This window comes from Xiphophorus hellerii, chromosome 21, assembly GCF_003331165.1.
Source record: "Xiphophorus hellerii strain 12219 chromosome 21, Xiphophorus_hellerii-4.1, whole genome shotgun sequence".
Classification (NCBI taxonomy): domain Eukaryota; kingdom Metazoa; phylum Chordata; class Actinopteri; order Cyprinodontiformes; family Poeciliidae; genus Xiphophorus; species Xiphophorus hellerii.
In genome coordinates this window covers 81,697-108,161 of record NC_045692.1, presented here as the reverse complement: position 1 = coordinate 108,161, position 26,465 = coordinate 81,697, and the positions used below count along the sequence as shown (strand labels likewise).

The 26,465-nt window shown below is 39.7% G+C and overlaps 1 protein-coding gene across 3 annotated transcripts in view; it reads left to right on the top strand.

Moving 5' to 3' along the window:
- Positions 1 to 25,955, top strand: part of chchd7 (coiled-coil-helix-coiled-coil-helix domain containing 7) — a 36,617-nt gene extending 10,662 nt beyond the window's left edge. Inside the window, exons 4-7 of one of the 3 annotated variants that reach the window (XR_004337492.1) lie at positions 12,947 to 13,007; positions 15,411 to 15,510; positions 22,446 to 22,580; positions 24,135 to 25,955. Coding sequence is in view for 1 of the 3 variants with exons in the window: in XM_032552183.1 (XP_032408074.1) it covers positions 6,004 to 6,108 (105 nt within the window). In the remaining 2 variants the exon portion in view is untranslated. Of the gene's footprint in view, positions 1 to 6,003; positions 6,268 to 12,946; positions 13,008 to 15,410; positions 15,511 to 22,445; positions 22,581 to 24,134 lie in introns of those variants that run through there. The other 2 variants (XR_004337493.1, XM_032552183.1) reach the window with 2 other exon arrangements.
- Positions 25,956 to 26,465: the final 510 nt, after the last annotated feature.

The following is a 26,465-nucleotide window of genomic DNA, read 5'->3' as shown; positions in this document are numbered from 1 at the left end:
TTTCACTATTCAGCATCGGACTCTCTGTTTTCATATCCAATGTGCACATCTGCTTTTTTGTTTTGTTAAGTCTTTCTTTTACCCCCTATTCTGCGGAACTATTGGAGAATGTATCAATGGGGAAAGGCAGACCCACATAACCCTTTTACAACAATGGAAAAAGTCCCAGTACGCTGATGAAAATAATTCAAAGTGCTGGTGCTATCGTTGCACACAAGACCACTTGCTCTCTATATCATGGAAGGATTTCTTTATTTATTTTGGTTAATTTTTCAGAGGGATGTTGTGATTTTAATCATTACATGTTTATAATAGTGATATTCCGTTATCGGCTTTCCCTGGAAGCATGCAACATCAAGACAGACATTAAAAACCCTTTTCAATATACATTGCTGCTTTCACATGGCCACAGGACTGCTAAAGCATATGTCCAAAAATCTACAATAGAACATAAAATATTTGAAAAGCAAACACCAAAGAGCTGAATCAGAGCAATCACAGCAAGGCCAGTGGCCGGTGTAACGCCGAACTGACAGTGGCAGGAGCGAGTAGTTGCACCAGGAAGCTAACAGAAACAATGAAGAGAAGAAACGCTACCATCAATACAATTGCATGTCCATGCATGTTTTAATGTTATACATCACAGTTGCTCAAAGTCTAAATTATTGTTGTTGTGTATTTAAGGTGTAAAATTTACCTTTGAGTAAAACACCCCCAAAAGAATCGCAGCAACCCCCTTTTGTAAATATTTCTGCCAAGGCCCCCTGTCGACCCCTGAACGCCCCCCAGGAGTGTTTCTGCCCCCTTTGAGAAACTCTGTCCTACAGGCTGCTACAGTAGGCAATAGGCATGGTGAGTGCATCTCTTCACCTGCTTCTCTTCTTACCCTGATGTGCCCATCACTCTGGAACTCTGGGTAAATCTGGACTCAAACTGCATGACCTTCTTCCATTGCTCCAGAGTCTACTCTTTAAGCTCTCCGGCAAATTGAAGCCTATTTTTTATGGTTAGCCTCACTCATTACTGGTTTTCTTAAGGCTATACATCTGTTCAGTCCCAATCCCAGTTCCCTTCATATTGTGCTTGTGGAAATGTTACAACCCCTCCCCAAGACAAAGAATAAATAAATTCTGACACTGGGTGTAACCGCAGGGGTCTCAAACTCCAGTCCTCGAGGGCCGCAGTCCTGCAGTTTTTAGATGTGCCACAGGTACAAAACACTGGAATGAAATGGCTTAATGACCTCCTCCTCCTGCTTGTGTAGATCAGTTCTCCAGAGCCTTGTTAATGACCTAATTATTCTTTTCAGGTGTGGTGCAGCAGAGGCACATCTAAAAGTTGCAGGACTGCGGCCCTCGAGGACTGGAGTTTGAGACCCCTGGTGTAACGCAAAAGCTACAATCACTAAACAGTTATCAGTAGCAAAAGACAGTTTATTTTACAATTAAGACAAAATAAAAGCTTTAAGCTTCAGGATCCCCCAGGCCAAAACGGCAAACAAAACACCTCCTTTTAATTCTAAAGTAAAATGCCACTTTCTAGAAGTGAACTTAAAATCTACAAATCCTGAACTCCCTGGCTATCCAAAACAGTAAAAGAAACTATTTAGAACAAAAATGGCAAGAACCCCTATCAGTTTCCACTGTAAAAACACTATTTTAGCCATTCACTTAATTCCCCACAATCAATTCCATCGTGTGTCGCACAAACCTAAACCACTCAAATACAGGTTGCATGCCTGCTATGTGCAGGGCCCACTTATACAGAGGATCTATTCCACTTTTGCTTTTTTTTTTTTTTTTACAAATTATGCTAAGTACTAAAGACGGGAAAGCAAAACCTACCCATGTGATCCACGGGGCAGGAGGATGGAGATTCAGGTGTTGTCAATCAATCAGTTAAATTTTATTTGTATAGCACATTTCAGCAACAAGGCATTTCAAAGTGCTTTACATCATAACAAACACAAAGCCATGCAACATAGAATCAACAATCAAAACACGACATTAAGTCAAGTTCCATCATTAAATTCTTAATTGATTACGTTTCAAAACCAACTCTGAACGGCTGGGTTTTCAGTCGAGATTTGAAGGAACTCAGTGTTTCAGCTGTTTTACAGTTTTCTGGAAGTTTGTTCCAGATTTGTGGTGCATAGAAGCTGAATGCTGCTTCTCCATGTTCGGTTCTTGGGATGCAGAGCAGACCAGAACCAGAAGACCTGAGAGGTCTGGAAGGTTGATACAACAACAGCAGATCTTTAATGTATTGTGGTGCTAAGCCGTTCAGTGATTTATAAACTATCAACAGTATTTTAAAGTCTATTCTCTGAGCTACAGGGAGCCAGTGGAGGGACTTTAAAACTGGTGTTATGTGCTCTATCTTCCTGGTTTTAGTGAGAACCTGAGCAGCAGCATTCTGGATCAGCTGCAGCTGGAGGATGGATTTTTTTTAGACAGACCTGTGAAGACACTGTTGCAATAATCAATGCGACTAAAGATAAACACATGGAGGAGTTTCTCTAGATCTCGCTGAGACATTCGTCCTCTGATCCTGACCACAGCACTGCTAAAGCATATGTCCAAAAATCTACAATAGAACATCTATCACCTGATGTTCTTCAGGCGATAGAAGGCCGACTTTGTAACTGTCTTTATGTGGCTCTGGAGGTTCAGGTCAGAGTCCATCACTACTCCCAGGTTTCGGGCTGATCGCTGGTTTTTAGTTGTAATAACTGAAGCTGTGCATTGACTCTAGATCGTTCCTCTTTAGGTCCAAAGATGATAATTTCATTTTGTTTCTGTTCAGCTGGAGAAGGTTTTGGCACATCCACACATTTATCTGTTCTAAGCATCTGTTCAGTGATTGGATGGGTTCTGAGTCACCTGGTGACATCGTAATGTAGAGCTGTGTATCATCTGCATAGTTATGGTAGCTAATATCATTTCCTGTTATAACCTGAGCTAGTGGGAGCATATAAATATTGAATAAGAGGGGTCCTAGGATTGAACCTTGGGGTACCCCACATGTGACCTCTGACCTCTTTGATGAGAAGTTTCCAAGTGAAACAAAAAAAATCCCTGTTTTTTATGTAGGATTCAAACCAGTTTAGCACTGGACCAGAGAGTCTGACCCAACTCTCCAGTCGATTCAGTAATATATCATGGTCAACAGTGTCAAAAGCTGCACTGAGGTCCAGCAGAACCAGCACTGTGGTTCTCCCACAGTCCGTATTTATATGGATGTCATTGAACACTTTGACTAGGCCAGTCTCTGTGCTGTGGTGAAATCAGAAACCAGACTGGAAGGAGTCAAAGCGGTTGGTTATCGTTAGGAAACTATTTAATTGTTTACACACAGCTTTTTCAATAACTTTGCTGATGAATGGGAGGTTGGAGATCGGCCTGTAGTTCTGCAGTAGAGATTTGTCCAGATTGTTCTTTTTTATCAGTGGTTTGATTACTGCTGTTTTCAAAGCCTGGGGGAAAACGCCTGATGAGAGCGATGAGTTTACTATTTGGATCAGATCAGTAGCAATAACAGGCAGGTTGTGTCAGATGTCCAGAGGAGGAGAAAGTTAAGCAACAATGTTTGCTTAATTTCTACTCTTTTTGCAAACGTTTTGACTAGATTTAACTGTTTAACCCTCCCGAAGTCTAAGCATGACGCTCAGGAAGAAAGTGCCAGATGTCATTGTCGTCCTATTGGGTGATCCGTCAACTCTTCAGTTTGTGAAACCACAAAAAAAGCTCATAAACCGGCAACCCTGCCAGAACTGCGCACACGGCAAAAAGCTCAGGCGGGGTTCACAAGACTGATCTTAGAACTACAGGAGGGTTGAAAATCAGCTAAATCATTTTTAGCTTACCGAAAAACCTCAAGCTACCAAATAAACAAACGTAAACTGACTGATTAACATTTAGGTTGAGGACAGGCGTGTGCCCACCCCCACAGACTCACACAAAAGTGGGCTATGTGCAAGATGTTTTGACACAAAAAATCTATTTTCTCCAGTTTTGTTAATAGTAAAGAGGGTTAGATAACAAACAATCCAATAACTATTTTTTAAAATTTTTTTTACTTAAAGGAAAATCTCAAGGTATGCACAGTGCGATCAGCCGTCCAGCTGCATGCACTACTGTACAAAGGGGTACAGTTTCTTTGTCTTATTAAACCTGTTTCAGATAAATATCCCTTTGGTCCATTAAGAAAAACAATTTTTCATTGTTTTGTACAATGTTTTAGAATAATGGGCTTATTAACATTACTTGGGGATATTTGCCAATCATTTCTAACAGTGAAACTCTAACATTTCAAAAAAACAAAAAAAAGAAGAAAATCATACAACTGTTGACATTTTTTCTTGGTCAAGTAGAGTTGGCAATTTATCAGCAGAAAATATAAAAGGTAATAATGAAGAGAATATTGTATATGTAAAGCTTTGTAAGAGTGGTAAGAGCAAGAGTGATGTTAGAATATAATTTTTTAATGAATGAACTAAATGGTTTTCAGAATATGTGGGATTAGAAAGGTATTTACTTTAATTCTACACTTTCATTCATTAATGTGTTAAGTTGAAGTTGTGTTGAATGTTCATAGGATCACAACTGAATGAGTAAAAAAAAAACAATCAGTCTTTCTGTCTTTAACAATAGAAACTGTCTACTTCTCTATTTAGACTGTAGAAGATTAACCCAACATAATGTTCTTTAGTTTTTGTTTTTCTGTATGCAGTGTAGGCTTGTTAAACGCTCTACGTCCACCAAAGTAATGAATGCGCTTCTGAACCAGAGGCGCTTCAAAGCGTCCTGTCCAAACGCTGTCAGCTCCCAGTCAGCAAGATGCATTTAGTTCAGTATACATGTCACAGATAATATTCAAAAGGGATTTTTTGTTATTATTGATTGATTGATTGATTGATTGATTAATTGCCACCGTGATGTAGTCTGTGCGTACAGTTGAAAATGTTTGTGCATCTGCACCAATTATAGTCAAATTGTAATCCGCTCAAATGATGGACAGGCTTCAGACTTTTCCTCCTCTTGAAAAAATAAACTGTCAAATACGGATAATATTCCGTTGGAATACCAATCTGTGCCCAAGCTTTTATTTCCTGTCTGATGTCTTTAGATATTGCTTCAATATTTCCACATAATGTTCTTTCCTCATGATTCCATCTATTTTAATAAATACACCAGTTCAGCAAAACCGTACCATGATTCCTTCACTACTATAATTCACAGGTAGGATGGTAACAGCATTGTCGTTTTTCCTCCAAATGTAACGATTGTCATCATTGTCAAACAGTTCCTCTTTAGTCTCATCAGACCACAGGATGTGTCTCCAAAAATGACGATCTTTACCCCTTTGTGCATCTGCAAACAACAATCTGACTTTTTATGTTTGTCTTGAAGTAATGACTTCTTCCTTGCTGAGTGGCTGTTGTGGGAAAAAAAAACATGTTGGTACAGGGAATGTTTGAATGTGGATCAGTGGTATCAGAATGGCTAGCATCAGACCTGTATACAAATTCAGCCCATGTACGCCAAACCACTATGGGGCTAGTTCCGGTTGAAATAGCAGTTGCTGTGCCAGCAGTTAGCCAACAGTGCCATCCTGATGCCAGATCTAGCCCAGACATGACTATGTGGGGAAAGGTTGCAATGATGAATATGAACCCGTTTGTACGACCTGCTAACTTTTGGATTGTTTGCGTGGGCGTGCATTTGTGCAGTAGGTGCATGTGTTAATTTGTCACCTGAAATTGCGAAGATGTTACAATGGTGAGCACTTGGCACCCAAGAGCAGCCATCACTTCATAACAAGAAGGGAAAATGTTCCTTTTAGGAGGAAGGTACTAGTAGAATCCAGTTTAGGGTAGGATGTGAAAATATGCACTTGTTTTCAGTTTGTGTAGAATTGGTTTGAGAACAATTTTAATTAATAAGATGAAGCAGTGGTTGCATGTGATCAGTACAGTTCTTATGTGTGTTGTTTTCGTTGCAGCACAACATAATGGTGCAGAGAAGAAGAGATGGTATTAAACCTGAAATGCCCACAGCTGCGGAGAGACTGGAGATGCTCAGTGCCGTTGGAGGAAAACCCTACTGACTGTCAGTAGTCACAAAGATGCTAAGGACTCCAGATCTGCACTGAGAGGTTGATGGAGCACTGCAGTGACTGTGAGGAACAGCTACACTTTGAAGAGGAAAATGGAATAAATGTCTGTTATGCTCAGAGAAGACATTAAATTTGTTATATGAAACTGTCTATTGGTTTATTTTTGATTCAGCAGCCAATGAAAGCATTTGTGAAAAAGATTCTTACATGTGTTGGGTCTGTCATAAGAAATGTTCTTCTCAAAGAGAGAGTAGCAATAATAATTGATAGAGTTAAAAAATCTAAACTCTCATTTATGTGTTCTCAATATGAAACCAATTATTTATGACCAAACTGCCTCACAAAGGCCATGACTGAGGAGTCATGGCCTTGTTTAGCAGTTCCACAGCCAATGTGTCATAGCCAAGAAAACATTGTAGACAATAGAAAATATATGAACAGTGAAAAATATAACCTAAAAAGAATACAAAGATATGTATGCAACAAAAGGAGAGAATAAATTAATTTTTTTTCACCACTCAAAGTACACAAAAAAAATTGAGGATTAAAAATGTGGATTTTGCATGATATGTCCCCTTCAAGTTTTACCATGTTTATTTTTCTCTCCCTCAAGTCATCATGCTAATTTAAGTTAAACTTGTGTGGATACACATTGGGTACAGAAAATATTCAGGCCACTTTAAATGCTTCACTCTTTGCCTCATTGCAGCCATTCATCCATCCATCTTCCTCTTATCCAGAGCCAGGAGAAGATGGATGGATGAATGGCTGCAATGAAACCAACAGTGAGCCTGAATTGCAGCCATTTCCTAAAATCGATAAAGTTCATATTATTTCTCATGAATGTACACTCTGCATCCCATCTTGACAGAAAAAAGAAATATGTAGAAATTTTTGCAAATTTATTAAAAAGGAAAAACGGAAACATCACATGGTCTTAATATTCAGACCTTTTGCTGTGACACTCATGTTTAAGACACATGCTGTTGGACGTCTCAAACTCCAGTCCTCGAGGGCCGCAGTCCTGCAGTTTTTAGATGTGCCACAGGTACAAAACGCTGGAATGAAATGACTTAATTACCTCCTCCTTGTGTAGATCAGTTCTCCAGAGCCTTAATGACCTAATTATTCTATTCAGGTGTGGTGCAGCAGAGGCACATCTAAAAGTTGCAGGACTGCGGCCCTCGAGGACTGGAGTTTGAGACCCCTGAATCTGATCCCCTTTGAAATGGTTCTACGCCTTCATTGGAGCCCAGCTGTGTTTAATTAAACTGACTGGACTTGATTAGGAATGGCACACACCTGTCTACATAAGACCTCACAGCTCACAGTGCAGGTCAGAGCAAATGAGAATCTTAAGGTGGAAGGAACTGCCCAAGGAGCTCAGAGACAGAATTGTGGCAAGGTTACAGATTAGGCCAAAACATTTCTGCATCATTCAAGATTCCTAAGAGCACAGTGGCCTCCATAATCCTTAAATGGAAGACATTTGGGACGACCAGAGCTCTTCTTAGACCTGGCCATCCAGCCTAACTGAGCAATCGAGAGAGAAGAACCTTGGTGAGAGAGGTAAAGAAGAACCCAAAGATGACTGTGGCTGAGCTCCAGAGATGCATTAGGGAGATGGGAGAAAGTTTCACAAAGTCAACTATCACTTCAGCCCTCCGCTTTATGACAGAGTGGCCCGACGGAAGTCTCTTCTCAGTGCAAGACATATGAAAGCCCTCATAGAGTTTACCAAAAAACCACATGAAAGACTCCCAGACTATGATAAATAAGATTCTCTGGCCTGATGAGATGGAGATTGAAACTTTTGGTGTTAATTCTAACCCTGTTAAGTAGCAAAGCATGTGAATTGTGTGTCACAGCAAAGGGTCTGAATACATATGACCATATGATATTTCAGTTTTTCTGTTTTAATAAATTTGTAAAAACAATGTCTAATTTTTTTTCTGTCAGGATGGAATGTTAAGTGTACAGTGATAAGAAATATTAACTTTTTGAACTTAGCAAATGGCTGCAATGAAACAGTAAAAATTTAAAGAGGTCTGAATATTTTCCTTATATTCAAACCTCACAGTTATATTCACAGTTTGCATCTTGCTGCAAACTGTGAATGACCATCGCTTCCTGAAGAAGTGCAGTCTACTACTCTGTCCTTTCTTCACTGTTGAGTCTCTAGTCCAGGCAGTTCTGTCATTTCAAAAAGTGAAACTCATGGAGTGGTAAGTTTTGTAATTTTGATGGTTATGGCTGATAATGATAATGAAACCCTAAAATTCAGTTTTTCAGAAAATGAGAAAACTGTTTTAAAAAAGACATTCGTGAAAATAACTGTGTAATAATTGTTTTTATTGTTTTTTATTAAAAATGTACCATTCACTATCCGGTCAGTCATACCTGATGAAACACTGGCCTCTAGTGTTTTTATACAGAAGTTAGGTCATTTCAGGCTCTGCAACCGAATCCAAGGTAGGCTATGACTTTAAAACTCACTAATTATATTGTCTCACCATTACAACATTTTTGCGGTTTTTTTATTGATTGAACATACTTGGTGATAATACTCTCGTGCTCTGAGCGTCCGTGCGAGATGGCATGGATAGTTGCCTTGAGGAATCTTTGTATGAATTGATGAAGCTAAGCTAGCTACATTTCATCTAGTGAAGCAGGTAAATGGTCTGCAGCTGACTCAAAATGAACTTTCTGGTTATCACTTATTAGTCAAATGGCTGATTTATGCATTTGACTAATAGGCCCTGACCCAATACTCAGGCTGCACCCTACGCCACTCTACAGTACTGTATGAAGTGTGGACTCAATAGAAGTGCACATAATTCGAGTGCGCAGGTTACAAGCGTGTAAAAATGTTAACGGTATGCCCTGTTGTAACTTCAACACCCACAAATAACGGGAAATAAATATTCTGACTTTGTAGACCTAAAATGTTACAAGGCATTTTTGCTGCTCAAAAGTACAACTACAACAAAAAAATTATTTTAAATGTACAGTATAGGTATTTTTGCTTTCCAAAGTCATTGCTGAATATATTTGACTGTTCAAATGTGTCTTATGTTGATTTATTGTATATGGAGCAAAACTTGATGTAATCATGTTCAGTAGAGTGAAACAAAAAATATTTCAATACTTTGAAAACAGACTTTTTTTTTCTTTGCGACAGCAGACAGCTTGCTCAGTGAACATTGGGATATTTACTAGATAGCAAAAAAACCTGAGGCGTTCCCAGGCCAGCCGAGAGACATAGTCCCTCCAGCGTGTCCTGGGTCTTCCCCGGGGCCTCCTCCCGGTGGGACGTGCCCGGAACACCTCACCAGGGAGGCGTCCAGGAGGCATCCTGACCAGATGCCCGAGCCACCTCAACTGGTTCCTCTCGATGTGAAGGAGCAGTGGCTCTACTCTGAGTCCCTCCCGGATGACTGAGCTTCTCACCCTATCTCTATGGGAGAGCCAGACACCCTACGGAAAAAAACCATTTCGGCCACTTGTATCCGCGATCTCGTTCTTTCGGTCATGACCCAAAGCTCATGACCATAGATGAGGGTGGGAACGTAGATCAACCAGTAAATCGAGAGCTTCGCTTGTTGGCTCAGCTCTCTCTTCACCACGACGGTGAAGAGAGAGCTTGACGGCAGACGCTGCGCCAATCCGTTTGCCGATCTCCAGCTCCTTTCTTCCCTCATTTGTGAACAAGATCCCGAGATACTTAAACTCCTTCACTTGGGGCACTACAGCCCCACCGACCCGGAGAAGGCACTCTACCTTTTTCCGGCTCAAGACCATGGACTTGGATTTGGAGGCACTGATCCTCATCCCGGCCGCTTCACACTCGACTGTGAACCGCTCCGATGAAGCCAATCTGGCTTCATCAGGCTGCAGATCACGGCCCGATGAAGCCAACAGGACCACATCATCCAAAAAAAGCAGAGATGTAATCCTAAGGCCACCAAAACGGATCCCCTCAACACCTTGGCTGCGCCTAGAAATTCTGTCCATGAAAGTAATGAACAGAATCGGTGACAAAGGGCAGAGGGTTAGGGTTAGGGTAGAGTCTAACTCTCACCGGAAACGAGCCCGACTAACTGCCGGCAATGTGGACCAGACTCTGACACCTGTCATGACTGCCCATATCAAAGGGCCCGGTACCCTGTACTCCTGGAGAACCCCCCACATCGCTACCCAAGGGACACGGTCGAACGCCTTCTCCAAGTCCACAAAACACATGTAGACTGGTTGGGCGAACTCCCATGCACCCTCCAGGACCCTGCTGAGGGTGTAGAGCTGGTCCAGTGTTCCAAGACCAGGATGAAAACCACACTGTTCTTCCTGAATCCAAGGTTCGACTATCCGATGGACCCTCCTCTCCAGGACCCCTGAATAGACCTTGCCAGGGAGGCTTAAGAGTGTGACACCCCTGTAATTGGAGCACACCCTCCGGTCCCCCTTTTTGAACAGACGGACCACCACCCCAGTCTGCCAATCCAGGGGAACTGCCCCCGATGTCCATGCAATATTGCAGAGTCGCGTCAGACAAAACAACATCCAGAGCTTCATGGAACTCCGGGCGAATCTCATCCACCCCCGGGCCCTGTCACCGAGGAGCTTTTTAACCACCTCGGCGACCTCGTCCCCAGAGATTGGAGAGCCCAACCCAGAGTCCCCAGGCTCAGCTTCCTCAATGGAAGGCATGTTGGTGGGATTGAGGAGGTCTTCAAAGTATTCTGCCCACCGTCCCACAACATCCCGAGTCGAGGTTAGCATCACACCATCCCCACTAAAAATAGTGTTGGTGTCATACTGCTTATGAGGCGCCGGATGGTGGACCAGAATCACCTCAAAGCCGTGCAGAAGTCTTTCTCCATGGCCTCTCCAAATTCCTCCCACGCCCGGGTTTTTGCCTCAGCAACCACCCGAACCGTGTGCCACTTGGACTGCCGGTACCCGTTAGCTGCTTCAGGGGTCCCACAGGCCAAAAAAGTCTGATAGGCCTCCTTCTTCAGCCTGACGGCATCCCTCACCGAAGGTGTCCACCAACAGGTTCGAGAGTTGCTGCTGCAACAGGCACCGACAATCTTGTGGTCACAGCTCCGATAAGCTGCCTTGACAATGGAGGCACGGAACATTATCCACTCAGACTTAGTGTCTCCCACCTCCCCCAGAACGCATTCAAAGTTCTGCTGGAGATGGGAGTTAAAGCTCCATCTCACAGTAGACTGCGAGACGTTCCCAGCAGACTCTCACAACATGTTTGGGCCTGCAAGGTCTGAGCGGTATCCTCCCCCACCACCAGGTAGTGGTCAGTGGACAGCTCCGCACCTCTCTTCACCCGAGTGTCCAAGACATACGGCCGCAGATCTGACGAAACAACAACAAAGTCGATCATCGAACTGTGGCCTAAGGTGTCCTGGTGCCGAGTGCACATATGGACACCCTTATGCCTGAACATGGAGGCTGTTCCTCCCTACCACGCCCCTCCAGGTCTCACTGTCATTTCCCACTTGAGTGTTGAAGTCCCCCAGCGGGACAAGGGAGTCCCCAGGAGGGTCACCAGGTGACTCTGAACCCATCCAATCACTGAACAGATGCTTAGAACAGATAAATGTGTGGATGTGCCAAAACTTTCTCCAGCTGAACAGAAACAAAACTGAAGTTATTATTTTTGGACCTAAAGAGGAACGATCTAGAGTCAATGCACAGCTTCAGTTATTACAACTAAAAACCAGCGATCAGCCCGAAACCTGGGAGTAGTGATGGACTCTGACCTGAACCTCCAGAGCCACATAAAGACAGTTACAAAGTCGGCCTTCTATCACCTGAAGAACATTTCCAGGATTAAAGGACTAATGTCTCAGCCAGATCTAGAGAAACTCATCCATGCGTTCATCTTCAGTCGTATTGATCAAACAAATCAATCAAACAGCTGCAGCTGATCCAGAATGCTGCTGCTCGCGTTCTCACTAAAACTAGGAAGATAGCACATCACAAGTTTTAAAGTCCCTACACTGGCTCCCTGTAGCTCAGAGGATAGACTTTAAAATACTGTTGTTAGTTTATAAATCACTGAATGGCTTAGCACCACAATACATTAAAGACCTGCTGTTGTTGTATCAACCTTCCAGACCTCTCAGGTCTTCTGGTTCTGCTCTGCTCTGCATCCCCAGAACCAAAACCAAACGAGGAGAAGCAGCTTTCAGCATCTATGCACCACAAATTTGGAACAAACTTCCAGAAAACTGTAAAACAGCTGAAAAACTGACTTCTTTTAAAACTCGACTAAAAACCCACCTGTTTAGGATTGTATTTGAAACATAATCAATTACAAATTTATTGATGGAACTTTACTTAATGCTGTGTTTTGATTGTTGATTCTATATTGCATTGTGTTTCTGTGTTTGTAATGATGTAAAGCACTTTGAAATGCATTGCTGCTGAAATGTGCTATACAAATAAAATTTGATTTGATTTTATTTGATTTATAATACGGCCACTCCCATCAGGGATAAAGAAAACTAGCTGATTATGTCCCCTGAGACAGTTGTTGCTTTAGTCTCCTCTTTTAGTGTTGCCTTATTTATTTATTTATTTTTTAATACTTCTTCTTAATACAATGGGTCTTTCATTTTATTGTTTGTATGAATGGGAGTGGTCTGTCTGTCTGTCTAATCTCTTGTTCCATTGGCAGATTATCTCACTTATAACAAGATGTTTTTCCCATGTTATGAGCAAACTAATCTGCCTCACTCAAATGTACTAAGATATTTTTACTAGAAACTACAGCAAAAATACTTAGTAAGATTTTTTGTTTTTGCAGTGTTGTTGCTGTTCATTGACCTTCTGATGGATGTTTATGTTGATCTCTGCCTTTCATTTGGGTAAGTGTATGATTTATTGTAAGTCTATCCCTTTTAACCTGCTATCCAGAATAAGTCCTGTCAGAGTCTGTCAGAATTTCTAGTTATTTTGAGTGTTCAGCATTGTCGGTCTTTGATTTTTCAACTAAGATTTCACATCGCATCAAAAGAAACATTTAATGTCAGAAACTGTTAGACAACTACTTAAACTTATTGTAGTAGTTTGTCCTGCAATCGGTAGGTTGCCGGCTCCATTCCTGCTCCGTCCGCCTCTGTTGTTGTTGTCCTGGACATGTCGTTAGTCCACCGCAGGGCAACATATATACACTATATTGAAAGTATTTGCTCACCCATCCAAATTCTTGGAATCAGGTGTTCCAATCACTTTCATGGCCACAGGTGTATAAAATTAAGCACTTAGACATGCTGACTGTTTTTCCAAACATTTGTGAAAGAATGGGTCGCTCTCAGGATCTCAGTGAATTCCAGTGTGGAACTGTGATAGGATGAACTGTGCAACAAATCCAGTTGTGAAATTGTGGAGAGTCTGGTTGACTGGTCTGCACAGAGTTCTGACCTCAACCCACTGGAAAACCTTTGGCATGACTTAGAGCGGCGACTGAGAGCCAGGCCTTCACGTATGTGACCTCATAAATGTGCTTCTGGGAGAATTGTCAAAAATCCCCATAATCACTCCTAAACCTTGTGGACAGCTTTCCTACAAGAATTGAAGCTATTCTAGCTGCAAAGGGTGGACCAACGTCATATTGAACTTCATGTATTAGGAATGGAATGTCACTTAAGCTCATATGTGAGTCAAGGCAGGTGAGCGAATACTTTGGCTATATATATAGACCTATATATATATAGATATATCTATATATAGATATATATCTATATATAGATATATATAGATATATATAGATATATCTATATATATCTATCTATATATACACACATATATATATGTGTGTATATATAGATAGATAGATATCTATATAGTGCCTCTTGGACTAAAACTGGGAGCTATTTCCACAGGAGAAATCTGATAGCATTCTACTTTTTGAATACTAGAAACCACCAGTAATAGAACAATCACATCCATAGGCGCTGATTCCATGGGTGCTTCGGGGTTGGAGTATCTACAGAGATTCCTGAGCACCCATGTGTGCCAGACGGCATACACTTGTCATTGTTAACTAATGACCATAGCAACAAGTCATGCAAGCATGGTGAGCACCATTAATGTCAGGACAGTCCCTATTACAGTAGTTGCTATAGCTAGTGACATGCACCTGCAGGCAAGGGCGGAAATCCCAGGGTAATCAGAGGGGCCGGACCCCTCAGTCTTGGATTTGCCCCTAAAACAAATGTCATAAAAGAAACCTTTGTATTTAAACAATATCAATATGAAAAGGCAAAAGAAACAAAGGATGAAATAAATTTGCCATTCATCTAAGAAAAAGAAAAGGATAAATTTTTAGCCCCCCCTCCGCAATTATTAGAACAATGGTTTAATCCAATCTGAAGTAACAGCACAGTGGCTCTGAGTGAGGAGCTATCTGTGGCTCTCCAGCATTAACAAAAACTCTCCAGGAAGTACATATTTAAAGCAAAAGACATGTAACACATTTTACTTACTTTCAGTGCTCAATAAAAAGAAACACATTAACAATAAATATAAGACCACAGTTTTCTAGTTTTTGTTACTTTGTATGAATCATAATAAACTGCCTCATTATGCCTTGTAAATCAAAACTAGCAAAAGTGGCTACATTGCGTTGATAGACATAAACTTGCTTTTGTCAAAGGTAAAAAATATATAAATCATATTTAGCTCTTTAACTCTTCATGTTAATGATGCAGATCTTTCAGTGTTTACATCAGCATCACATTTTCAGAAATTAACCCATGTTGTTTGATGATTTTACCAATTGGAAGCATATGTATAAAAGAACTGGCCCAAGCATTGGTTCTCCACAAGTAACCCTGGAAGAGACCGGAATCTGTTGGTCATATAAGATTTAAACCAGGTTAGTGCAGTTCCTTTGATACCTACAACATGTTAGTCTTTCTAAGAGAATATTGTGATTGACTATGAGATCTAACAAAACCAGAACAGATACAAATACATTATCTGAGGCCAAGAGAATATCATTGGTGACTTGGAGCAGTGCTCTTTCAGTACTATGGATGAGTTCTGAAACCTGACCAAAACTCTGCAAACAGGTCATTGCTATTTCAATGCTGGCATACTTGATTAGCATTGTAAGAATTTTAGATAAATGAATGTAAAGGATTAATTTTTTTCAAGATTAGCAAAATTGTGTAGTTGATATATTCAACAAGATTCATGACAGTTATTCATCATAAACCAACAATTACCCTTAATGCATTTAAATTGTAAAATATCTCTTTGTTCAGACTTCCTGTGTGGCTAGCATCTCTTCTGCACACTGCTGAACGCCTCAGAAGTGACCGTGCTCGACGCAAGAAGGTCTACCGTCTCCTGCAGAGGAAACTAGTCAGTGGATGAGCTTTTTTATTATTATTGGAGCCCTTCTTACCTGGATCTATTATTAGTATTTTTTTTATAGTAGAACCTTTTACAGCTAATCACAATTACAATTAATTACAGCACAAAGGATAATGAATGGCAGCCCTGGATTGGCTGCTATACACCCACCTATACACTCTACACAGTGAACTCAGTGTTGAATTAAATTAATTGAGCTATGTTTAAATTAAGAAATATATATCGTGATATTCTTGGCTAGTGTCTTAGAAATAATCAAACAGGGAAAACATGGATGTGTGCTTTAATTGTGAACAGCAGAACATGACAACTCCAATTCCTTTGTTTTAATGCCAGTCCTAGAAATATTACATTAATAAGTTGGCCTACCATGAGCTATCCATGGAACAGGTACATCTGTATTTCTTACCACTAGGGGACAACACACCACTGTATTACATTCCATTTCTTTTAGATCTCAAATAAGTAATCATTTTGAAAAAAAACAAAAAAACATTCTACTGCCAGTACTAAATAATTTAGCAAATGGAGACATCACTCAGTGTTGTATCACCTCCAAAATCAGCTGATAGTAAACTAAGTCATATTCTGTACATTTTAAAAGATTCAGTCTCTTTGGAAGTGCCTCACGCCTATCAGGCTGTATGTGTTTCACAGATGGGCTTTGGGTTGTTTCGGACGTTGCTACTGGTGGTTCTTCTGTTGTCTGCCCAGGTGATTCATCAGGTAGTGGTTGTGATGTTAGGTTTCCCATTGGACTTGATGTTATCTCTGGAACAACACAGTCCATGATCGCTTCTGGTATCTCCTCTGGAACCGGTGAAGATATAACTCGAGGTTCCTCCACAGTTTGTCTCCATGATAACATGTGGTCAAACATGCATTGTGTGTGTACTCTGTCCTTGTATCAGAAAAGTAACACTTCCCAGTTTCTTCAGAACTTTTCCATGAGTCTGCTTCTTTAGTCCTCCTCTGAAATTTTGGATATGTACAGTCCCTCCTCATGAAAAAACACATACATGATCACAGGTGCGACTCTGTGATCATGATGATGCTTCTGCTCAGACTGTTTTTGTTCAAAGAGTTGGGTGAGTTCAGGCTTGAGAATGCATTGATCTTGAACAAGTTCAGATCTGAGGCCTCATATATAAAAATGTAGGCAGCTTCCACTAAAAATTGGCGTAAGGATTAATTTAGAAAAGGGTTAGGGTTAGGGTGAGGATACAAGGGGTACAAAGAAAATTCAGATGTATAAAACTTCAGATGCTCATGCCTGCTCACCTTTCCTTTATACATACCAATTTGCAGAAAATACAGTGCAGCTGTTGGTCCGCACCTGTCGCCACCCATAGATACATAAGCTGGAGTGAATACCTGGAAGACTGCAACTATGTGTCCCAATAACCATGATGCCTTGGGAGACATCTAAATAAAATATATAATTGAATTTTTTACTTAAAATGTGCAATGTTTTAATCAGAGCTAAATCGTTCCAACAATTACGCTGCACACCATGGAGCAGCTACTTATACATGTGTGATTGTCTACACACCTTGATCACCTTAGGAATGATCAAATTTACTATTTATATTCGAGTGAGGTGTTCCTTTATGTTCCTTTATGTGTGTGTTAAATTATTGCCTGAGGATAAATACGGTCCAGTTTCATTGTTTAAGTTTAAATAATAAGAGATTAAAATCATAAAAACAAACATTGGAATAGGTTTGATGATTCTTGATCAAAATAACATTGAACGGATTCAGATTTCAGAGTATTTAGATGAGTTTTGGTGCTTTGTAGTTTGTTATTGTCCACAAAAATTTTGCATGGCTGCTGCACCTTTTCACAGCAGGTAAAAAGTTTACGCAAACTTTCATACGTTAATTTTTGATACATCAAATCAAATTTTATTTCTATAGCACATTTCAGCAGCAAGGCATTTCAAAGTGCTTTACATCATATCAAACACAGAAACACAATGAAACATAAAATCAACAATCAAAAAATGACATTAAGTAAAGTTCCATCCTTACATTTGTAATAATACATATGCCAACTTGTGCATTTTTTGCGCACAAGCACGCTTTATATACGAGGGTCTTGGCATTTCAGGAATAACTGCTGGTGGACGACCTGTCACAGTGTGAGGTGTACTACGATACATGATAAGATAGTTGCCCAGTTGATTGAGTGCCAATGTGGCCTTTGCATCTGCTTCTAGCACATTTTTCATCAGGGATCATTTCAGGATTTTTACTGACTTCTTTGCTGCTCCGTTTGATGCACGGTGATGTGCAGGAACAGCTGTGAGCCGGATTCCATTTAACTCCCAAGAACTGACTAAATTCTTTTGACACCAGTTGAGGTCCATTGTCTGAAACAAGTTCTTCTGTCAGTCCATATGAAGAAAATAAGCTTCTAAAAAATGTCAGTGATATGTTGTGATGTGATGGATGACATCAGGAGAACTTCCAACCTTAGTCACTAAGAAATAGTGCTTGTCTTTTTCAGCAAAATCAATCTGAATCTGTTGCCACACTCTTTCAGGTCATTTCCATGGGTGAAGTGGTGTGACCACTGACAACTTTGTACAGCTGTACAGCTGTGTGTAGCTCCACACTTTGCTGATACTTGGATGTTCCACATGTGAGAACTAGAAGATACTTCCTTCCTCTGCAGTATTGTCCAGTGACTTTCACTGTAACCATGACAACACATCCGCATTCGCATGTTCAGCTGTTCTTCTGTATTCAATGTCATAATTATATGCCATTAGAATAAGAATCCAGCATTACATCACCAGGGCCGCAAGTGTTGGGACAGCTGACTTTGGTCCAAGTACAGCCAACATACTGCTATGACCGTGAATTTCTTCCCATTCCGACATTTGTGGGATTTCTTGACTCCAAAAATGATCGCAACAGTCTTTTTTTCTATTTGGACATACTTCCACTCAGCACCAGTTGAAGAATGGCCGCACCTACCACATGAGGGTGTAATGATGGACTCTGACCTGGGCTCTTACAAACTTTGTAGCCACATAAAGAATGTTACAAAGTCGACCTTTGATCACCTGAAGAACATTTCCAGGATCAGAGGACTAATGTCTTAGCAAGATCCAGAGAAACGCATCCATGTGTTTATCTTTAGTTGCATTGATTACTGCAACAGTGTCTTCACAGGTCTGTCCAACAAAATAAATCAAACAGCTGCAGCTGATCCAAAACGCTGCTGCTCGCGTTCTGACTAAAACCAGGAAGATGGAGCACATAACACCAGTCCCTATAAATTCCCTGTGGCTCAGAAAATAGACTTTAAAATACTGTTGTTAATTTATAAATCACTGAACGGCTTAGCACCACAACACATTAAAGATCTGCTGCTGTTCTGACAACCTTTCAGGTCTTCTGGTTCTGCTCTGCATCTCCAGAACCAGAACCAAACGAGGAGAAGCAGCTTTCAGCTTCTATGCACCACAAATCTGTAAAACACCTGAAACACTGAGTGCCTTTAAATCTACTAAACTAAAACCCAGCTGTTTAGAGTTTTATGATTTAAAACATAATCAATGAAATATTAATCAACAATCTGATGCAAAATGCAATGTTTCAATTGTTGACTGTGTGTTCTATGACTTTGTGTTTTTATGATGTAAAGCACTTTGAAATGCTTTGTTGCTGAAAGGTGCTATACAAATAAAATTGGATTTGATTTGGTTTTGATTTGATGGGGTGGTTAAAAGACCACTCCACCCTAATCACTAAGGGAGGTGAATATGGATCCTAAGCTAAAATGTGGCAGACCATTCTTAGTAGCTCTGTGGTGCCCCATACAGATCGCCATGTCTCCTGTAGCCCTCAGTGTTGCAACCATAGACATGAATACGTAGATGTTTCATTGAACGCCTCATTGAATATGGCAGCAACATTCAAGATGACATCGCCACCATCTTGAATGTGGCAGTGGAGTGATCGGAGGTCCATAATTCATGTGCTGAGTGGGCATGTTTCACCATTTTACAGTACAAACTGGATCCATTGGAATTACATTTGACAGGTAAGAAGGAAAGAAAATAACATAATTTTTGCAAGCAGAATTATTTGACTTTGCAGCCAGAAACAGCTTCTAAACAACCAAGAAATATTTCCTATGTAACTAAATTATGCCGGAGTAACAACTCTGATTATAATAATTTTAGCTTAGCTAACGTTTTTCATACTGTGCAGATTTCTAATGTGAGAGAGCTAATGAGAAACCGCTGTTAAAAGAGAATACCAGAGGATTTTTTTCTATGCTAACCCTATGCTATAAAGATGCTACAAGCCAATCCCCTAGTGTACTAAAAATATGTTTGTTCTGAATGTGAAGAAATCAGGGATGTATTTTTGATTATACTTTTAGATAACTTGTCTTTTATCCTTGGCTTTAGCCTGTCTACCAGCACATCTCAGAAGTCACTGGACTGCTCCCAGTTTGACCAGCAGACTGAACTCCTGCTTGTGCCCTGTGTTGCCAGCATGAATATAAATACCATAAGTCTATATTGTAATTTACAATTGAAATACAAATGTGGGCAAAATTCAGACTTAACTGTGTAAAACTGTCCCTTCTTTAAGATTTCCATCTGAATTCAGTGTGTATGTAAATGTGTGTGTTTTAGGGGGCTGAAGTAAGACCTCATCACCAGCCAGGTCCAGCCCATCCTCTGCCATCTGATTTTGCGGTGTTGACAAAAAAATGACTTCTTGTTTTCTGCTTTTAGTGTTACTGGACTGTGCTGTACTGTTACGGTTACTGTTTTATTCCACCAACATGGATTATGATGTAAAATCTTATTTTTCCTTATTTGTTTATTGGTAACTCATTGTTACTGTTTTTCTAACCTGCCTAAATAGCCAGTTTAATAACAATATTGTACTAAGTATATTTAGAAATTGTAACTTTTTTTTGGTTAAAAATCAGAGAATCTTTGTCATCTGTTACCATATGGTTATTTCTTTCTGGTTCTTAAATTTGTGGAATGACCTCCCACAGCATGGAAGGATGTCACTTCACCTTACTGATAAAGAATAAATCAATACATTTCAAAAATATTTATTGACTAAATATAAGACTAAATAGTATTCAATAAAACCTAAATTTTTACTTTACACTGCAATAACTCTATTGGCCATGTTATACCTAAAAGAATGATTGTTTTTAATGGCTTTTATTAAGAAAGGTTTGCTTCTACTCAATACCCGAAAACTTCAAAATGAAATATTTCACTTAAAAATACATACAAAGTGAGAGACACAAATTAACAGAATTGTTTAAGACAGTTTATGTAATGACATAAAAATAATTTAGCTTGTTGGAATTTTTTCTCACATATTGTCTATGCTGTCCATAGCAGAGTTGACATATTATATCGTAACAAATTTTCCCCCTTTTTCTAAACAGGCTTGAATTAAAAAAATGATCTTGATATATCATTTTTAGGGTTTACTTGTTTGCTAAAATTTTTGCAAGATTTTTGACTTTTTTCAAACAGTTAATCTTGATCTATCTGACTTAGATGTCCTAATCTTAAGTAGATCTGATGGTAAAACAAGCCACAGTTGTAAAATTTAGCATTATTTCCCAGCTTTTTATGAGTTTTCAAAATAACTGTAGCTGATCTTAAAATAATCCTTCTTGATTTAAAATGTATTTTTTGTGGGGCATGCTGTGGTGGCGCAGGGGGTTAGCACGCCCCATGTTTGGAAGCCTTAGTCCTCGACGCGGACGTCGCGGGTTCGACTCCTGGTCCCGACGACCTTTGCCGCATGTCTTCCCCCCTCTCCTCACCCTCCTTCCTGTCTGCCTACTGTGGAAAAAAATACGAGCCACTAGCGCCGCAAAAACTCTTCGGAGAAAAAAAAAAAAAAATGTATTTTTTGTGTGCTTACAGTACATAATCCCTGTTTTTTTTAATTGCCATTAAAATTTAGTTTCAAAGTTTCATTATGAAAGCTAAATTTAATCATTTATAAAAGTGAGATTCCCAGGATTTCAAATCTGTAAGTGTTGTTTCTTTTTATTTTTAGGAAATCTTAAGTAAAATCCCCATACTGTATTGAAAATAAAGTTTTATCTTGAAACTACAATTATTTAATTACTGTCATCTCGTCCTGAGCATTTGTGAATTATGAGACTTTTTTAGCGCCATGGAAAGTTGACATTGTTTCTCCCTGCATCCAGTGGGTGGCGCAGAAAAGCAGGTGCTACCATATGGGTTCCACAGGCACACCCACTAGAAGGAAACAAACACAACCCGTATAACACTTTCATTCTATTGGCTGAGACGGTTGCCAGATAATGGTACTTTTTTGTTTAGAGAGAGAGCAGAAAATAATTTGCAAGTGGAAGTTTGATTTGAGCAGAGAGAAGTTTTGAGCGCGAGGATAAAGGTATGAGAGAAAACGGTTAATATTTGAAAGAGAGCAGAAGTTTTGAGTACAAGCAATAAAAGTTTTGACAACAAAGACATGAAGTCCTGCTTTCAGACTCAAATTGTGCGCTCTCAACTTACGGCAGTAAAATTCCCCCATAAGTTTGGTAAAAGGAGGATTTGAGGGCCTCCTACCACTCCCCATTACGGGTGATTGTACCGCAGGTCACTATATTGTTTCACAAGAACTCATGAGAGGGTTTCATTCATTTGTCAGGACACTCGTAAAAGAGATCTTTGATGTCAAGAAGTTTTATTCTGTTTAAATAAAGGTTGAAAAAAGGGTAAGATAAAAATACAATAATTTCTTATCAAATCATGAACTCTAAGCAGTAAACATAACATATATAAATAGAAATAAAAATGTTTACTCCTCAATAAATAGTTGGTGAAATCAAAATGTTTTTTTAATTTTTGCTTTTGTGCTTTCCGTCATCTTTTTCTGCTTCAGATCTTTCATGGTGTTGGTGTTAACCAGGAGAACCACTTCCAGCCCACCTATGTTTACCCAGAAGAAGTGAAAGTTTTAATGCGCTCTGTTTTTCCAAAAGACATCTGTGACTACCCCAACCCTAAGCACAATCATGTGAGTTTTGTATTGTTTTAGATACATCTATTAATGTTTTCGCTTATCTGAGGTCATGAAGACTTGCACCACATGTACAGCATAGGATCCCCATCGCCACACCACAGGGACAAACCAGACACCTGGATTTCTTAGCATCTTAGCATTTGATGCCCTTACGATCAGCTAATAAAGGCAAATATCTATAAGACATGCTAAAGAGACAAAATGTTGCAATTAAGTGCAGAGATGCTCAAGCCAACCAGAGCCGACCTAAACGCCACCATTTGTATAGCAAAACGTGCCTATGAGCAGAAAATCCAGCATTGCCACCCAATATTGTGATTGACAGGGCTAAGACCAGGATCTGACTAAATGACACATTGAATGAATATTTGACAAACACATTTAAAACGTATCTTACCTGCTATCTACTAACTATCAAGGGTATACAAGTGACCTTCCTTGTGGGTTACATTTGCAGTCTCTCTATGGTTTCTTCTCTCTGTTGCCCTCAGGCAACATTACTCAGAATTACACATTCAAGCACAACTTTGACACACCATGAACTTTCTATATGCACTTTTCCATCTGCACATGTACAAAGCAGAAATTCACAGCCATTTTGTTTTACAAAACTTAATTCGTAAAGTTTTAAGTTAGCAAAAACTTAAAACTTTTTTGAAGTTTTAAAAATGTTTTAAGTTTTAATCCCAACAGATTAAGCTTGGATTTTCTGGATATCCAAGCTTAATTAAGCCTCAACTCAGTTTTACAGAAGAGGTAACACATAAGTTACCATGGCTATTTATTCTGTGAAGCTAGCCTGCTACAGACCAGACTAACAGCCAGGCTTAGTAAAGGGCTGACAGATCAGAAACCAATGAGTTTTACTTGTGATTCTTTTTTCTTATTTGTCCGTTTTGGTCTTTTTTAATTACCTTGCATGAAAGTATCACTAGCTCATTTTGGTATTCCAACCGTCACACTCTCATCCCTAGTGGGGTTGCAAAGGGTGCTGGTGCCTGTCTCCAACAATTAACGGGCGAGAGGCGGGGTCACCCTGGACAGGTTGCCAGTCCATCACAGTGGTATTCAGTCAAATAGTGTTATTAGTTCGATTGTATTCTGAAGACCGCTGTTCTACAGTAGTTTGTCAGAAAGACCTTTTACTAATTACGCACTCAATCAATCCGCTACTGATGCTATCGTAGCAGCAGTTTTGTTGGTTTTTTTTGCATGATGTGCTTCAATTCCTCATAATGCTCAATCGAAAAATGTTCTGAGATATGGTGTACGCAATTTATCTAGCGTAGCATCAGTGAGTCTGTGATCTATCTCATTGGTCTCCTGAAGAAATCTTTTGATGCGCATTCACCTAAATTACTTAAACCTTGCTCGACAAGCTGCGGGATAAGCCAGGATGAACCAAAGGTCTATGTCTGTTATCCTGGATTTTGTAATCCTATTTTTGTGGAACAGCCCTCTGGATTGAAACTCTCCCAGGCTGAGTATTTTATTGGTTTGAACAACTGTAAGTTGCAAAATGCTTATGTTTTGTTTTTCATTTTTCAGGTGGTGCACATTACTATGGAGGAGCTCCACAGCATACAAAACAACTGACAACGTTTTTGCCTTTTCTCCTAATATTATGTTTCTCTGAATGAGAAGAAATGCTTGTTTCTATGGGAGAAGCACTGTTAGTTACTTCAAGGTTTTCTTCTTGGCATGTTTTGATGTATTTAACCGTACTACTTTTTAGTTAAACATAAAGAACATAACATAATCAGTATCACTAAGTGCTTTATGTTTCACCTTTAGCTATTTCTTTTTCTAAAAGATTCCTTCTATTTGTATTTGAAATCAATAAAAAGATTTCCCTGTAAAAATCATCTTACAGTTTTGAAACATTAGCATATATTCACCTACATGAGGAGCAGCTTAATATAGGTATATAGTTGAACCAGGCTTTCGTAGCTCCTGGTCGTGCACCTGTGAATTTTTATAACTCGCCACCGTGGCATTTATACATACTGTCTATAAGGACTCGGCTGCAACGTACACGTTAACTATGAATGCCGTACTGCTGTCTTGGTTGGCAAGCGCTCAACATTATTGATAACTTTCAAAAGCGTGACTAGAACTCAGTCTTTATAGCCGTGTCCCCGGGTTTCTTGCATGCGACTACAAACAGTGAAAAAAACCTTGGCTTCTTATAGGTCACTGCTTTAAAAAGTACATGTAGTGCACAGAGACCTGATAGAACAGAACACCTTGATGTTGAGTACTGGCATCAATGGGACTTTCCTCTACTTCCATTTGTGAATGGGGGAAATCATCTTACAGGGAAATTAATATGAGTTAGTTGAACTCATATTGGTTCAACTAATATGAACCAATATGAGCTTGGTTCATATCAGTTGAACCAAGATCTTCTAATATGAGCTTCTCATATTAGTTGCTGTTTGTGGGGAAGGTTTCAAGATGTCAAGGAATGGCACCACCCAAAGGATGTGTCCGGTTCTTAGCACTTTGCTACAGAATCATGTTACCGTCAGTGCATCACTTACTTATTAATGCTTGCAGGAGCGCCTGCAGCTGTATGGCAGTACAAACTAAGATTTTCCTCAGAGTAAAAAAAGTATGACAGTTATTGTTATGATGCTCTTCCTCAGCATCATGCAAGACTGGGAGAGTTAAGCAGTTAAATCTAGTCAAAACGTTTGTCATAAAGAATTGAAATGAAGCAAATGTCGCTTCAAGTCATCCTCTGGAAATATCAGATAAAACACCTGAGCCTTGGAATCAGCGTCCTCCTCCTCACATGGGTAGGCTTTGCTTTCCTGTCTTTATTATTTAGTATAATTTGTTAAAACTTGTAAAAAAAAGAAAAAGAAAACAAGTTATGTAGGCATAGCATAAGTTTGTGTGTGTGCTGCATTGTGTGTGACAGTTGGGCCTTGTGTGGATCAGATCTGAAATGCATTGCGTTTGTGTGACATATCAGTGTGGGTTAGGTTTGTGCGGTTTATGCATGTTGAGGATGTGGCTGTGTTTGTGTGGATCAGGTGCAATGATAGTTTTGTGCGTACCCTCCACTAATATCCTGCAGGCGCCCCTGAACGCTAGTAGATATAAGTCCTCTTGAACTGACTGATTACAAATTCTGTACATTTTTCTCAGGAGCGAATTTTGAGCAATATGCTCTGAAAATAGAAAATGCACAAACTAAGTGTTTTGAAAAAGTTTAGTTAAAATCTAAGATATTTTTTCTTTTCTAGTGGTATGGCACTACTTTTGTTGGAGAGAACAGGAAGTTTAAAGTTTGAGATCCACTAGAATGTCCACCTGTGTTCCTGGAAAAGTCAGATATTTAATAAAAACCTGTTATAAATCCCATTGTGGAAATTTAAATGAAACAACCACTAAAAGATTTCCTGCTGGAGGTTTCAATGCTGGAACCCAGTATCCATCAAGCAGAGAGAATACAATCCTGCAGAGATCATCTGCAGGGTCAGAGGTTATCCCACGGGTCACCATACAAAGACACCCAATCTGATGCTTCGGCATGCTTTGTATGGACCTTGGACCATACAAATGTTTCAGTATCTTCTTTAACAACAAAGGACGAGGACCACGTGAGTTTGGAGGAACCTTCTGCAACCTCAATCCCAGAAGACAACAGAGGTTAGATACTGCCGAGAAAGGAAGTCCAGCATGTTTGCAACATATTGGATCACCACTACAAGAGACTTCTCTTTTTTTCCCCATTTTCATTTCATTTTATTTCCTCCCTGACCCTCATTTTGCAGCTGTTTCAGACTCATTGTGATTAAATAAAACATTGAGGCTAGAGTAGCTAATTTTTAGACAAAGTCAGCAGTAAAATATTGGACATGTGACTAT